The sequence below is a fragment of the Nerophis lumbriciformis genome, linkage group LG10 (assembly GCF_033978685.3).
Source record: "Nerophis lumbriciformis linkage group LG10, RoL_Nlum_v2.1, whole genome shotgun sequence".
In the NCBI taxonomy this organism is placed as follows: Eukaryota; Metazoa; Chordata; class Actinopteri; order Syngnathiformes; family Syngnathidae; genus Nerophis; species Nerophis lumbriciformis.
In genome coordinates, this window is record NC_084557.2 from 31,890,019 (window position 1) to 31,907,397 (window position 17,379).

At 36.0% G+C, this 17,379-nt stretch overlaps 1 protein-coding gene across 1 annotated transcript in view; it reads right to left on the bottom strand.

Annotated features, from left to right (window-relative positions):
- Window positions 1–17,379, bottom strand: part of ccdc73 (coiled-coil domain containing 73) — a 28,266-nt gene that overhangs the window by 7,319 nt on the left and 3,568 nt on the right. Inside the window, exons 3-15 of the mRNA XM_061969285.2 lie at window positions 14,494–14,634; window positions 10,568–10,639; window positions 8,369–8,440; window positions 7,763–7,792; window positions 7,548–7,622; window positions 5,637–5,675; window positions 4,876–5,011; window positions 3,227–3,306; window positions 2,754–2,879; window positions 2,570–2,629; window positions 2,378–2,482; window positions 468–539; window positions 206–313 (exon numbers count right to left, since the gene is read on the bottom strand). Coding sequence (XP_061825269.2) covers window positions 206–313; window positions 468–539; window positions 2,378–2,482; window positions 2,570–2,629; window positions 2,754–2,879; window positions 3,227–3,306; window positions 4,876–5,011; window positions 5,637–5,675; window positions 7,548–7,622; window positions 7,763–7,792; window positions 8,369–8,440; window positions 10,568–10,639; window positions 14,494–14,634 — 1,116 coding nt within the window. The remainder of the gene's footprint in view (window positions 1–205; window positions 314–467; window positions 540–2,377; window positions 2,483–2,569; window positions 2,630–2,753; window positions 2,880–3,226; window positions 3,307–4,875; window positions 5,012–5,636; window positions 5,676–7,547; window positions 7,623–7,762; window positions 7,793–8,368; window positions 8,441–10,567; window positions 10,640–14,493; window positions 14,635–17,379) is intronic.

Below are 17,379 nucleotides of genomic sequence, written 5' to 3' on the forward strand. Positions count from 1 at the left end.
ATAATACTAATTGTGTTTGGGATTGGGTACAATGCTAACAGCCATGCATTACAGTCTGGGTTTGGTGTGCTTAAGAATGGCCAGAATAAAAATAAAACCACTTGGGACTCGATACCGTGTTTGGGTGGTAATGTTTTCTTACAAGTGTCTGATTAAGAGAGTGGCTTTAATTGGCCATTTGCTTTGGTGCATTAGTCAGATATACCTCATGTATATTTTGAACTTGGACTTTCACTTGTGAAGAAAGTTCAGTGTGCTTATGTTGAAGGTCATCATGTGCTTCTTTCAGTGCTTGAAAATCTTGCTGCTCATTCTAGATGTGAAAGACAATCAGATTTTATCCTCTTAAGATAACCAAACATTAACTTACATGTTTTCTTTTGAGTTGCATTATATACAGTATAAAAAAATCATTATTTAACTACTTTTTCTCACACATTTCTTAAAGTGTTCTTAGATTAACTCACCATCAGTTCGATAACTTTGTCTTCCATTGCCTTGCATTTCTCTCGCATCACTTCATGTTCCTGCTTCAGGGCCTGCAGTAAAATTAATCACCCGTAGCATTTTTATAACATACACATTTTTTATGAGTTCATATAACAAGAACAGAGGGTCCCAAACAGTAAACTGAACGGTAAATACTTCCTGCTGATAACCAATCAGTTACCATATGCCCTTTCAATGATGATTTTCATAATCAATGTTAAATTAATAAAAAAGCAAAAATGGAAAACAATAACAGGTCCAAAAAAAACCCACTATAGTCATAAATTGTCGAGAATCAAACACAAAATATAGTATATTGATTATAGTGAGTATAAATATCACCTATTTCCAGTTTCTCATTACAAAATGTTCGAAAAGGAGTAGGATTACAAGATCTTATTTAATCCTACCCCTTTTCCACTTCATAGCAATTACTAACAATTACTAACACATTTGTTCACTTCCTGTTCTCAATTTGTACACAATTTAAATCAATAAATAAGAAGTTCTCAAGAAATAGTCAAATAAGTTGTAATTTACATAATAAGATGAAAAAGATTATCTCATTTTTCATTGAAGTTTAAAATGTTTATTATGATGCTTCTTTTTTTTACTTTGTAAACTCTGAGTTTGGACAGTTTCTTAAACTGAATCATATTAGTACTTTGTTTGACTTATTTGCTTAATCCATTCCATCATTTAATTCCACATATTGATATAATTAAGGTTTTAAGTGTTGTACATGCATACAAATGTTTTAAAATAGATTTTTCTGAAAGGTTATATTTCTCCTATTTTGTTGTGAATAATTGTTGTACATTCTTGGTTGTAGGTTATAACTTGCTTTGTACATAATTTTAGCTGTTTGCAAATGCACCAAATCATTGAATTTCAATATTTTTGATTCAATGAATCAAGGGTTTACCTGACACGGTTAGTGAATGAAATGTACTCTTGTAGTTGTTTCCCCATATTTCTACACAATAACTCAAGTATGGTAACACTAACGAGCAGTAGAGAATATGGAGTGATTTTTGGTCCAGTACATATTTCGCTTTATTCATTATTGACATATTTCTTGCCACCTTATGCAATATTGTAATATGAGATTTCCAGTTCATCTTATCATCTATTATTACACCCCAAAATTGTATTTCTTTTACCCTTTTAATGTCTACTCTGTCGATTAGAATTTGTGTTTGACTTTCTCTTCTGATGTTACCGAATATCCTTATTTTAGTTTTACTGAGATTTAAGAATAGTCTGTTTTTGTCAAACCATTTCTTTAATTTGTTAATTTCTTCTGTTATTATATGTATTAGCTTTTGTTCTCCCCTGAACAAACTGCTGTTGTGCCGTCTGCAAATAATATTCACATTAAGTCTTTTGTAGCTTTATGAATATCGTTTTATATAAAGAATAAAACAACTTTGGTCCCAGTATTGATCCCTGGGTATAATAAGGTGATTGACAGTAAATTGAACCTCCAGGTTCTGTAACAGCTTCTTCCCTCAGGCCGTAAGACTCTTGAACGCATCATAATTAAATTAAATTATCCCCTCAACTCCCCCCAAAATGGATTAACTCAGTGGAATAAAAAAGACAATACAACATACATCCATAAACGTGGACGCATGTGAAAAAGTGCAATATATTTATCTGTACAGTAATCTAATTATTTATGTATATATATTTATTTATTTTATATATATATTTATATATATTTATTATTTATATATGCACCTTCTTGCTTTTTTATCCTGCACTACCATGAGCTTATGTAACGAAATTTCGTTCTTATCTGTGCTGTAAAGTTCAAATTTGAATGACAATAAAAAGTAAGTCTAAGTCTAAGTCTAAGTCTAAACACTGCAACAAAGGTTCTGACCTTGTACTGCTCATCTTGTGCCTGCAACTGCAGTTCTAGTCTGCTTACGGTCTTTGTCTGGGACAGCAAAAGTTGCTGAGTGTACTGCGTTGACTTCATCACCTCCTGTACAGTACACAAATTTATGACTGTAGGTCTAATATAGCTTTGCGATATTATTGGTTTTTAGTTTTGTTAAATTGTGTCACTAACTTGTTTCTCTGATCGCACAGCTGCATACTCGTCCCTTAGCCTCTTGTTCATTTCAGTTTCCTTAAGAAAAAATATCAGATCAATACAGTACCAGGAAATTATCATACCTACCTCCCACTGAATGCATCTCCTAATGTACCAATTCAACTGGCTGATTAAAAGTAGTTCTCTGAAAACCACTTACCATACTCAGCGTTTGGCGTAGCTGCTGTAGATGCTGCTCTGTGTGTGTCTGCGACTTGTAGGTCTGGTCGTGTCGGACTGATGACATCTTTGCCTTGATCAACTGAGTGTTGGCCAAATCCAGCTCCTGAGATGCATTATTGATTCAAACATAAAAACTGCCTTAAAGTAAGTTGGCAAAAATTGTAGCAGTTCAGGTAAACATTTATTTTTTAATGAACGAGATGCTAGAATCATTACCACATTTTGCATGTAGTACTTATTGATCATGTATATTTTCCATAATTCAGATCTGCATAATAGTTCTTATTTATTCATGTACAGTTGTCGTTAACATAGTTATGTGCCGTTACAGTCACTTTGCCGCTGTAAACCTGGATTTTACAGATCAGTGGAATATTTTGTTCTATTCTATTCTTAGTGTATTCAGCTCGCTTATCTGTTGGACTCGTGAAACTTTGAATTCTTAAGTACCTTTTTTAGTGTCTCAATAGTTCCTTCATGTTTTTCATTGGAAGCTGCCAGTTTCTTATTTATTCTCATAGCCTCGTCAACTGTAAGAAAAACAGGTAAAAAAATTAAATACACACCAAATACTGATTTCATTAATACAAATATTGTATCTGTAGATGGTGTACTATGTCTCGCTTACACATTTAATTTAATTATCAAGATGGACTTTTTAGTTGCGCATCAGTTGTCAAATACAGTACAAATTGACAAATGTATGGTAACAAGTAGCTATGTATGTACGGTAGCTATGGCAATATATTTTGGAATTGCAATATTTAAGTAACCGTGGATGTCTGGCACCACATAAACTACATAGGGCCTAATTTACTAAATGTTTGCGTGTACTATTACATGTGCAAACCTGATAGCACATGCAAAGCTAATCTACTAAATATGTGCAAAGTAGATCTGTTAAGTGAGCAGAATAAGGCGCCTTTATTAATATGCAAAAATCCTTATCTAAAATAGGCGGTCTTCAGTACTTTCCAATTGTACACGCAGTGTTAGTAAATCGCACGCAACCCATCCACTAACAGTACACGCTATTTCACGTGTGGTACTGTATTTGGTTCTTAGTAAATCAGGTCCTTATTGCTTCGCCTGACAACAAGGAGAGCTATAGGCCTACTGTAAATAGAGGAGACATACATTATGTTTTCATTTCATTTTTTTTTTTTTTTTCATGTATTTATTTATTTCAGGCAATGACATAAAAAAAATAATAATAAAAAAAAAGTACAAAGTTGACAATACATAATAATATAAATTAATATAGTGCAAAAGGTAATGTATAGTATGTAATGCATGATTGTCCAGTTTTGCCTGAAAGGGAGTGGGAAGAAGATAATGTATTTAATCCCACCCCCAGTTCTCCATTCAGTGATTATTCACATGAGTTTCACTGTTACTTTGTTTAAGGATTATAATACAGATGTTGCATCATAGTGGCATTACCACAGGTAACAATAATTATTACACTGTAACAATAATTTGTATCAACAATGTAGGAATAATAATATACCAACAATGGTAATAGACAACATAGTAATAATGGTAATAGACAACATAGCAATAATGGTAAGGAATCACTGAGCACATGTTAACACTTTGAGACAGAGTTCAACAGCAGGTCAAATTAAAGACCCTCATCACTATATTTGAACCAGACCCCATGTTTGTATAATAGTTTAAATTGATTAATAGTTTGGCATTGCTTGTGTTGTAAGTCCAGTTTGTTCCATAGTTTTACTCCGCATACAACTGATGTAAACGACTGCTCTACCAGTATTGGTATTTACCACGCAATGGACATGCTTAGTGTCTCCCTGAGAGATGTCATCTCAAATGTATGTCTTTGGTCAGCGTTTGAGGACATGGTAGTTAGTCAACTATGGGTAAAATGTTGCAAATAGGTGAGACAAAAGCGATTGCGTGTAAATGCTTGAAAACTGCGACACTACATTCACACAGACATGTACGAGTGTAGTTTTTACTATGGCTTTTTATTCCATTTATATAATGGTGTTAATACAGTGTTAGTCCAATGCCACCACAATTTATTTGTTTTCTAATAACTCTGCATATCTGCATATCAACTTGCCATCAATTACCATTTTGCTCCAGTTTCTCATGGGCCTTCTTGACTGAAGCACACTGCCTTGACAGGGCTTTGAAGCGCTTCTCCACCTCTCCCAGTTGGTTCAAATGACTGTCTTTTGACCGAATTTGCAAATTTAGCTTCTGTTCCTGCAGAATGCATGAAAACAAACAAATACAATGTACTTCTCTATGAATGCAATGAAAAAGCTAACAAATCAAGCTGCATTAAAAGGGTAACTTAGATCTGCCAAAGTCTAGCTATAGTACATGTCACGGTAAAAATTTAAATAAGCAACAGTAAGTACAAATTACTAATTAAAGGAAACAGTTGTGTCGCAAAGTGTTGCGAAAAGGCTCATGGATTAACACAGTCAGTATTTTTATTTGGATGAAGGCATCAGGAAAGTCCATGCCTCAGAGAGCTTTAGAGCTCTTCAAACTACCATTACAGTTTGATTGTCTGTATCACTCTCATTCTTCAATAATTCCCTCCCTTCACTCTCATTTCACTCCCTTCTATCCTAATACACCACCGTCCTTCGACTCCCTGACTGTGCCACTCGTACATGAAGAGGGTTCAACCAAGCGAGGCCCTGTTATAAAATATTTTAATACTGTCATGGCAGTTCAAGTGTCACACTCTCCCTATCCGTTACTGGTGATGAGCTCCTCAATCTAACTGCCAGTCCTCCTGTTCCCCCACAGTCTTTTAATTTTTCTCACTCCCACTTATCTTCTGTCAGCAATTGGAACAAGTTGAAAACCTCCTTACCAACTCATTGGATTTCTTTTCCAAGTTGTACTTCAGCAGCTGTAAGACAGGTGTAAACACACAATAACACCAACGATATGATGAACATGAAGTTTTGTGACAAAAATAAATAAAGTCCAACTAATAGTGGTATAATCATGATTAAATATAACAAAAACAATTCCATGTGTCATTATCCGATTTAAATATATTTTCATTTTTATTACAGGATACAAGTAATTTTACTCTTCATACCATTACAATTATTCATGTTTCATTAAAGTTATACTAAAGAGCAGTGGTCATCAACCTTTTTGAGCCCAAGATCCCTGGTCTCAGCCAAAAAACCAAAGCAAGATCTACCCCTGCGTCAACTATGTTTATATATATATATATATATATATATATATATATTTATATATATCCAGCCAACCATTTTATATATATATATATATATATATATATATATATATATATATATATATATATATATATATATATATATATATATATATATATATATATATATATATATATATATATATATATATATATATATATATATATATGACTAAAATTATCACGTTATCATTATTATCGCGGTATTTTTAAATGTGTTAAAAATTTTATAAAAATACATTTATAGGCAGACTTAATTCATTGTGATCACTGTTCCCATGTGAAAGCATTCGTTTAAGCGTGATCAACGCACGCACGCACACACACACACTCACAGTTGAGCACAACATGGAATAAACAATAAAAAAGAAACCGTTTTTTCCTTAAAATTTCCATTATAAGTTACTATACCTTTCCTTTAGACCAGGTATGGGCAAATTGCGGCCCGCTGGCCTGTAAAGCTTTTCAAACCGGCCTGCCGGATGTCTCCAAATTATTTTTTTTAAACCTTTACCATCATAACTGGAGCCGCCCATATGATAAGCAGTGCATTTTTCAAATTGCTTTAAGTCTTGAACTATAGAGAGTATTCCAATGGTTGAAATCTGCGCTTTTGAGTGATATACGGGTTATTACGGTAATCTACAGTATGTCACAGCAGCCGCAAACAGACAAGCAAGAAGCTGAGTGGGCGGGGTTTGTTTACAGCAGCCATCCTGAGACGTGAGTGTCAGGGAGCGAGACGGAAGGACACGGATTTCCACAACAAAGTTCTGTTCTGCAGAAAAGTGATATGATATGGATTATTATTAAATTGATCTGCATATGTTTTTGTCCTTTGCGTTCATGTTTCACCATGTTTTATGCTTTTCTTTTTTTTTTATTGTAAAAGATCGATCTTGAGACGGTCCTCTGGGAAATAAAGAGGACAGACGTTCATATGTTCTTAATATTAAGTGACGTTTATTCAATGTCATGTTGTGACGTTGATTTGACCATTGAAATGTGGTCATTTCCCAATCATCAACATGGAGCCAACATTGAACATTGATGTTGTCTCAATTTACAAATACAATTATTTTGAAACGTTGTTTCAAAGTCAGTTTTAAAGGACATGTATGTATAATCAACATTGTATCAATGTTTTGTGCCTGCTGGGAAGGGACTCACTAGACCGTGCCACAAGAATTAAGACAGTGGGGCCTCAATTTAGCCAAACAAAGCAGTTAATGTCTCCCAGATAGAATATCAAAAACGACTCAATTGTCTCCTCATAACACGGCTGGTCGTTAAAGTGCATCCGCCCGTGAGGATGGCTGTTTGTCACCTCTGTGGTTTCGAGCCAGAGGACAAACACTTTGGGAGCCAGATTGGCTCAGACCTACTGCCCTCGCCTTAGCAAGGAGATTAACTTCTGTTTTATTTACAGGTCTGTAGTAAATCATTATTCTTAAAGCAAGATTGAGATAGATAAAGTCATAAATGTGATAAATGGATACATGGATATAGAGAGAGAGTGTGAGGTTTCAGTACCTGAAGCGATTTTAGTTCTTCTTTCAAGTTGCTAATCTCTTTCTCTTTTAACTCAGCCATGACCTTGTATCTCCCCTGTAATGTTACATTATTTGTCCAAGTGTCAAAAAACAATAAATGGCAAAGCTAGGTGAAAAAGAATGTGCTCTGCAGGGAGAGAAAGTGAGATGAGAACATTTACGGAAGGAAATTATCTGGGAGTGAGATGATCATACCTTCTCTTCCTCTGTGTGTCTTATTGTGGCCTGTAACTTGAGCAGAAAATATGGTGCAACTACAGTATAAGATAGTTGTTGCTTATACTGTTATGTACTATTTCTGAGATTGGAAACCAATGCTGTTGTTTCTCAGTTTGTAGGGACTTTAAGCTTTAGGACTCGCATGTTTGACCAATTTCAAAGGGGAACGGCAGGAAACCATCTATGAACGAAGCATGCAAATCAGCACTGGACATTCTGTTCAGTACAGCGATGCTTGTTGTCTTTTGCCCAACCTGATGCAATGGCTTCTGTTAGAAGACATCATCATAGAATAATAAGTTAACATTTTTGTTAACTTAAACGAATGAGCAATAATTGCAAAATGGACACTAGACCCCACAATTCTTCCTGCTTAAGATCTCCCTGGTTAAAGTTTTCTGCTTTGGATAGTCATCTAAATTCTCATTTAGCAGCAGCTATGTTTGTTTAATTCTCACCACCTTGCCATTGAGACAAAGTGCAACTTTAAAAACAGCAACATCTGGCTTGCAAACTCAGAAGGATAACTTCTGACAAGGTTAATAAAATATGGGAAAAAAACGTCAGTCCTGACACGTGTACCTGCTTTTTGGTGTCAATGAGAGATTGTGCGTGCTGGTTTTCCACTGTTTCTATTTGATGTTGTAAGGATTCCTGGCATGGTCAGAGACAAAAGCACAAAAAATAAATATTAAAAAGTATACCATTAAAGAGAGATGTCCTGATCAACATTGTTTGTGTAGCATGCTTAGCCATTCATTTTCATCTCGTCTTCCAGTGATAATATACTCCGAAGAAACTCTGTTTACTTTCTGCCATGGTGGTGAGAATTAGTAACGTACAAGCGGTGACCTTGTTTGTCAGCATGTCTGTGATCTTCTTTTAATTCTTTTTTTATTTTTTATTAATTAATTAATTTATTTATTTATTTATATATTTTTTAATATATTTTATTAATATTATTTTTTAATTTTTCCCCTCCCTCAGGGGGGGGGCTCGGCGGGGCGGTTGCTGGTTGTTCCATCTCCATCGTTGGGGTCCCTGCGGGTGGGGTGGGTGGTTCCCGTGGCCCTGTGCCTGGGTGGTCCTGCGGCGGCCGGTTTGGGTAGGGTGGCCGGGGGCTGGCCTCGCCGCGCTCTCCGGGGGTGGGGGGTGGGCTCGTGGGGGCCCGGTTGCCGGTGGGGCGGGGGCGGTCTTCCCGTCCGGTTGCGGGGAGTCTCTGGGTCCCTCGGGCGGGGCGTCTCGCCTTTCTGCCCGTGTGGGGTGTGGTCTCTCGCTGGCTTGGGGTCTGGCTGTCCCCTGCTTTTCTCGTGCCCTGTCCTCTGCCGGGTGCGTCTGTCTGCGGCCTGCTGCTGGCCCTTGTGGGCGGTACGGTGGGTCGGGCTCTGGGGTTCCTGTCGCTGGCCGGCTTGGCTGCGTGGGGGCGGTGGTCCCTGGTTCCCTGGGCACCACGCCTCCTGTTTGTGGGTTGGGCTCTCGGGGGGTGATGGGGCCGTGCTCTGGCTCCCACGCACTCTGGGAGTCGAATGTATTGTACATGCAAATTCACATATGCTCACATACGTACATAGGTACCTACGCTCCCACATACATACACAAATACAGTACATATTTACCTACCTAATGTTCGTATATCCACACGCACATTCAATATACAAACATACACATACACATACTGTACATATACATTCACTGTACAAACACATATACACATTCTGTACATATACATTCATTGTACAAACACATATACACATTCTGTACATATACAAGTACATATGCATACTTACACTCATGCACATAATCACGTTTCATCAAACATATATTAACGTTGTTGCCCTAGGGTAAACTGGGTGTAACACATGGCACACTGACAAAGCTTAACCTATTGTGACTATAACAATCTACAAGGTTAATGTAGGTTGCTTCTCTTTCTCCCCCACCATTTTTCTGCATTCTTTCGTATCTCAAGTTATCATTACGTATATGTATTGTTGCATTTAAACAACTGTATTGTTGATAATAAAGGTAAATTATTGGTATTGTTCATTATCAATAGCGCTATTTCTATTGGTATTTGTATTGATCCATTTGTAGTGTAATAATGCTCATTGTCATTTCTGTATTATTTTTTATTTTTCGCTAACTGCTTATTTGCTATTACTTTTACCATCATATTTGTACATGTCATATTTGCTGATGTTGCTCTATTGTTGTTGTTGTTGTTGTTTGCTGTTGTTGTTTTTGTCTCTCTGTCTAATCCCCCTCTTGTCCCCACAATTTCCCCCTCTGTCTTCTTTTTTTTTCTCTTTCTATCCCCTCCTGCTCCGGCCCGGCTGCACTAAATGATAATATAAATACATTTAATAAAGTCAAATACAAATAAGGAAACAAGAGAAGTATCCTACACTTCTCTTTTGTAAAGTAAATCTGAACAGCCGACATGGGCATCTACATCAACTATATGATTTGCCTGAGAAGCTGGACAGGACACAAAAAAAAAATAAAAAAAATAAAAAAAATAAAAAATAAAAATAAAAAGTAACGTACAAGCGGTTTCTAGTTACAGCTTGCTCTCAAATTTGACTCAGTGTTCTGGCAAGACACGCACGCACCCTACTGGAATTCATGGAACTCCTGAATGTGTGTAACAAGAAATCCAAAAATGTAATTGTGTCTCATTGGGCGTGCTTTCCTTACAAAGGAATTTTCACGTGAGTACAATCTTTAGTCACTTTAGTTACTGGGACACAACTGCAGTAGACCTACTGTAACTAACTTTACCTTCTCCCACTCCAGCTCCTGTTTCTCCAACACAACTTTACTGATCTGATCTTCAAATCGGCTTTCGGCATCCTGCATCATAGAGGGATTTATTTGAAAAAAGTTGAAACCAATGGAGTTCTCAAAACATACAATGTAAATAGCATTTTAACAAGAGTTGCAACCTCATTACACTCAGAATGTTCTAAAATAAAGCAATGTTGTGTCAATCTAAGTACATCTCATATGGACATAAGAAAAGAGAAATAAAATAATTAGAAAGGGAGAGATATCCTCTCTTTTTGCCACACAAACCAGGTCAATATCAATTCGTCTGGATGTCCATGATACTTTTTATGTGCATGTGGGAGCTGCTTAACTAGTTTAGCTTCAGTTAAATGATGCTACCAGCTCAGTGCTGGATAAAATCAACCACAATTTCTACCACATTCATTTGTGTTAATCCAAATAAATTCCAATGAATAATAATAATAATGAAACAAATAATATTTTACATAATAACAATAAAACATAATATTATTTAGAAACTGATCATTTATTTTGTCTCTCCTTTCATAATAAACAACACTACAAATTCAAATATACATTATTTAATGTTGATACTTAAACATTTCATGTTTCATATAGTGTTGAATTTGAAGTTTAAATAAACCAAATTGCCATACACAACGGGTTGTGTTGTTTTGTCACAATAATGCTCAGGACCAACACTGATGACATCTCACGTTGAACCTCTCCCCCATGAACAACACACCAGCTGCCCTGACAGAAGCAGCCTGAGGAGGATCATACTTACTGCGGTAAACATGACTATAACAATAAAACTGAAATGGCAACAAACGGCTGACATCCCATTTTTGCTCCTCTAACCTTTAAGCACATTGAGGATGTGTTGTCAGGTAGAATTTGTTTGCTTGAGGGTGGGAAGCATGTTTTCTTTTTTTTGCTTTTTAAAAACAAACGAAATTTGTACTTTTTGGTCAAGGGCCAAATAGCTTCTCTGACCTCATTTCTGATGTAATGTGCATCACACCCAGATGGTTCTTGTCCAAATAGCCAAAAGAGACAGCTATCTTTATGGTCAAGATAATAACAACTTTCTTCCTTTTCCAATTAAATGAATCTATTATTTAGGTTGTTAAATCCAGTGAGGAGGTACAACAAGGCAGGCTATCACTTCTGGCACAAATATCAGGCAGCGTGTAGCAAGTGATGCTTTCCCCAATGGAACCTCTTAAAGAGGTCCTATGATGATTTTCTTCTTCTATGACTTGTAAATCTTGTTACAATGTCAAATGTGTTAAATAATGCCATAGCGTAAAATCTTAAGACTTATGCATTTGGCCGTGGTTTAGATGCCTCAGAGCGCCGTTTTGCAGTCTTTTTTTTTTTTACAGTGGGCCATTTATGATGTCACAGATTGGCGGACATACTTATGTGGTCGTCCTCGTATATGCTCTCTGCTATGCCGAGAATGCTGCCTGCAGCCTCCTGTGTTAATCCTTCTTGTCTGATGCCATTTCGCCTCCTTTGAATACTTCTGTGTTTATTTGTTCACAACATTTTTACATGGGACTGTTTCGTCAAGATGAGTCAGTACAAGGTTGGATTAACAGGTAACCTCCCAAGAAAAAAGACGGTGCAATTGCGAAATTTCTACCTGTTTTGAGGGAACGTAAGAGAAGGAAGATAGGATAAAGTATTATTTTCATCTAATTGTGGCATCCCTATAATTACACCGACTTGCAACATGCAGTAAAATAAATGCAGCTTGTTTGGATGTGGCATTGAGCGCCACACAAAGTGTACATCATGTTATGACCGGTGAATCTTTATTTTTATGAAGTTTATTTTCCACCTTGTCTGAAAAAAAAGTCATGATGTTTGTCTGCAAGATATATATATATTTGATGTGTACATTTTCAAAAGATACATTATGATATTTTAGCAGTGGGTGGGGCATGGAGGGTTTCATTTGCAAACTAATGGGAACGCCTCCACACATGAATCAGGTTTACGCAAAAAGTAGGTTACAAAAGTGACTGCGGCGCAATATGTATTCAAAATTTACACCAAAACGTATTCCAATACATATTTTCTAGACCACAAGGAAGTGTGTTGAATGTAGATTAGAATCGTCATAGGTCCCCGTTAAGTAAACAATCTATGTTCTGGGATGATGCATGTTAATTTTCTGCTTTATGGTCCTCATCATATTTATTCTGTTTTCCGTCACTGCTAACCTTCTGTGGTGGCATTACAACAAACACAGACAGAGGCCAAGAAAACACATGATATGATATTCCTGATATTACGTTGTTGTTGAAGTTGAAAAATGAAGGTTAATATGGGAAATAACAATTGTAAGTGTCGTTGAAACTTACATTTAATATTTTTGTTTTAAGGGTTAATATTTTTTGTTGAAAATGATTATGGTTGTGAATTTATGTTACATTTTTTATAAATAAGACACATTTTGTTTGCTATAAAAGGGCAATTTATTTCCTTGTTACACCGCTATTCTCGCAAGGTTTGGTTTAGTATAAAAGGCTGCAAGACCTGCATTCGCCCAGACATGCAAAAGACTTTGAGCGAGCCATCCGCAGCAGCAAGAACATTTCGCTAGCTGCACAGGGTATTTTGTCATATTGTGTCAAATGATTCTGTATATTTGTAAAGTACATTGGTTTAATTATTGTACGCTCATTTAGTATGCACAAGACTGAAATATTTGCTGCCCAAGAACCTCCGAAGTGGCAGGTAGCTATTTTGTTTAGCACTTTATTTGCCTGTGACTGGATTATGTCTAAAGCATTGTATTTCATGTCCTGTCCTGTAGTTTCCACGGCATAAACCCAAGTAAAGCACCCGTCTTTAAGAAGCCATGCCTGTGTTGTCATTTCGGAGCCACAACAATCTCCCCTTCAATTATTGCCATCGTCCACTTAATGCTCATCATAACTCATATTTAATAAAAAAACATTTTTTTCTCACTTTAGGATTTTCTCTGTCAGAGGTTGCCACAGCGAGTCAATAGAATGAATGGTTTTAGCCTAGTTTTAAATCATGTACCCTTTCTGGAATCGAACTCATGCCGTCTGCCATGAAAGGCATAAGTGTGTACTATTACACCGACAGGGATAAACACCTTTAGAATTGCATTGTACAGGTGTAATTTATGAAGCAGGCCATAATAATAGCTTGGTTGACTGATTTCCATTTTTTTTGTAAGCTTAAATGATGTGTTGATTTTGTGGTGTATTTGAATCACATTAAATGGTATAGTCTGGGGGAAATGTGTCATTTGGACATTAGTTTTTAAATTAAGCTGATTGAGGAATGCAAAAGACTCACAGGATTTGTTGAAGTCTTGTGACATATGCTGCCATCTTACATGAATGACATCACGCATGATACCCTTTAGACTTCTATAGGAGGCATATAATTCCGAACAATTTTAGTTGAATTTCAAATCTTCATAGCATTAAACTGTAAAGGTTCCATTGTAATACGAAACCATTTTTAATGTAGAATTAGAATATCATTCCTTTTTACACTCAGCATGAACATGCCACAATTTGATCTGGCGGGCAAGGCTTACCGGTGGGAACTCTGAGCAAGGAAGAAGCATCAAGCTGCTCTTTATTACAGCTTGTTAAGTAAAATCGAAAAATACATTCCTATATTATTTAGAACGTATGTTAGTGTTAATGTGCCCAATAAATGACTAGCAAACCAGTCCAGAATGTAAACATTTATATGGGATAGGCTCTTGCCCATTGCTACCCTGAACAGGATGACCGGTATAAAAAATGATAAATAAATGTTGGTATAAATCGACATCATGATTTAAAAAAAAAACAAAAAAAAACATTTAGATTTATTTCCAAACATTCATGGACAAAAAATGTCATCTTCTACTGTACCCTTCGAATGTGCAGCTCCTCTACAGCCTCAAGTAGATGTGTTTTGAATTCCAGCAACTGCAGTAAAATGGTTCCTCCACTTTCTACTTGACAGGGGTTGTTTAATGGAGACCTCTCCTGAGGCGTTGCTGCTCCACTGACCTAATTGAACATAATTATGACATTATTATTAATTAAACAGTACTTTATCAGATACACCTAAAAGAGTGACAGTCCTATAATGAAAAAACAACTTTCTTACAGATTGGTACCTGTTTTTGTGTATTTGGGGTCTGCATAAGTCCAGAAAATTAGAAAATAAACCATGGAAGCAAGGTGGAGATTAGGGCTGTGAATCTTTGGGTGTCCAACGATTCGATTCAATATCGATTCTTGGGGTCACGATTCGATTCAAAATCTTTTTTTTTTCCATTCAACACGATTCTCGATTCAAAAACGATTTTTCCGATTTAAAACGATTCTCTATTCATTCAATACATAGGATTTCAGCAGGATCTACCCCAGTCTGCTGACATGCAAGCAGAGTAGTATATTTTTGTAAAAAGCTTTGTAAAGGACAATGTTTTTTCAACTGATTGCAATAATGTATATTTGTTTTAACTGTTAAATGAACCAAAAATATGACTTCTTTTATCTTTGTGAAAATATTGGACACAGTGTGTTGTCAAGCTTATGGGATGCGATGCAAGTGTAAGCCACTGTGACACTATTGTTCTTTTTTATTTTTTTTTATAAATGTCTAATGATAATGTCAACGAGGGATTTTTAATCACTTCTATGTTGAAATTGTAACTAATATTGATACTGTTGTTGATAATATTCATTTTTGTTTCACTACTTTTGGTTTGTTCTGTGTCGTGTTTGTGTCTCCTCTCAATTGCTCTGTTTATTGCAGTTCTGAGTGTTGCTGGGTCAGGTTTGGTTTTGGAATTGGATTGCATTGTTATGGTATTGCTGTGTATTGTTTTGTTGGATTGATTAATTAAAAAAAAAAAATTGTAAATAATAATTAAAAATAAATCTAAAAAAATAAATAAATCGATTTTTTTTAAATGAGAATCGATTCTGAATCGCACAACGTGAGAATCGCGATTTGAATTCGAATCGATTGTTTCCCACACCCCTAGTGGAGATATTTATAAAACAATCTTGTTCATACTCCTTCTAAACAAGCTGTTTGGAATTTGCCCAATTTGTGACGTTTTTTCCATTGGTGAAGTCAGCGGATACTTACATCAGGGTTTCCTCTTAATGCAATTGAATGTGGCGCGCCGCCACAGCACTTTCAATACCGCCAAACCATGAAAATAAGGTGTTTATTTTTTTTTTACTTGAAAACAAATCAAATTAATTTAACATATTGTAGCTCCCAGGAGAAATCACACAGAGTTTTACGTTATTTTTAACTTTTATTACCAATCTTATGATAACAAACGGCACAATTCCAACAGGTTTTACCTCACGTGCAAACACTATCTCCGCGTTTCCCCCGACACACAACAATACTTCCCCATTCTCTGCTAATCACCTTTCAGGCATGGAAAGTGTGTTTGCAAATATGGGGAAAACCAACATCAAATCTAAACCACACAAACATATAGCACCAGTTGGTCGTTACAGAAAACTCGACCACCGAAAAAAAGACTTTGATTACCGAAAACAGTGCTGCCGAAACCGGACGTAAACAAGACGCACGCCATTGTCTGGAGTATCACAGTCCTTGCACATACACTATATTTAACATACCTTTTTTACCTACATGCAAACCATTAATGTCAAAGCACTGGGTCAAAAAACATTGGCATTACCAGCTGTAGCTGAAGGAAACCTCTTGGTGCAGGTTTTATTTCCACAAGATGGTATTAGTAGTATTAAGAAGTACCATGAGCGGTCAGCATCCAGCAGCTTAATCTACCCCTGCATGTGTACTATTTTTTTTGCACTACACAGCCAATAGCATGTACCCAATTTGCGTACTATTGTTCATGAAAAACTAATTACCGGTTTTAATGATACCTTAGCAGTAGGGGTGTGGGAAAAAATCGATTCGAATTCAAATCGCCATTCTCACGTTGTACGATTCAGTATCAATTCTCATTTTTCAAAAATCGATTTATTTATTTTTTATTTATTTTTATTTTTATTAATCAATCCAACAAAACAATACACAGCAATACCATAACAATGCAATCCAATTCCAAAACCAAACCCGACCCAGCAACACTCAGAACAGCAATAAACAAAGCAATTGAGGGGAGACACAAACACGACACAGAACAAACCAAAAGTAATAAAACAAAAATGAATATTATCAACAACAGCATCAATATTAGTAACAATTTCAACATAGCAGTGATTAAATAAATCCCTTATTGACATTATCATTAGACATTTATAAAAAATACAAAAAATAAAAATGAACAATAGTGTCACAGTGGCTTACACTTGCATCGCATCTCATAAGCTTGACAACACACTGTTTCCAATATTTTCACAAAGATAAAATAAGTCATATTTTTGGTTCATTTAATAGTTAAAACAAATTTACATATTTGCAATTAGTTGATAAAACATTGTCCTTTACAATTATAAAAGCTTTTTACAAAAACCTACTACCGGTACTCTGCTTGCATGTCAGCAGACTGGGGTCGACCCTGCTGAAATCCTATGTATTGAATGAATAGAGAATTGTTTTGAATCGGAAAAATATAGTTTTTGAATCTAGAATTGCGTTGAATCGAATAAAATCGATTTATAATCGAATCGTGACACCAAGAATCGATATTGAATCGAATCGTGGGACACCCAAAGATTCGCAGCCCTACTTAGCAGTTTACTCCTTTAATTATAACAACGTTGGTTGTGTTGCTGCTGTGTTGTGCAGTA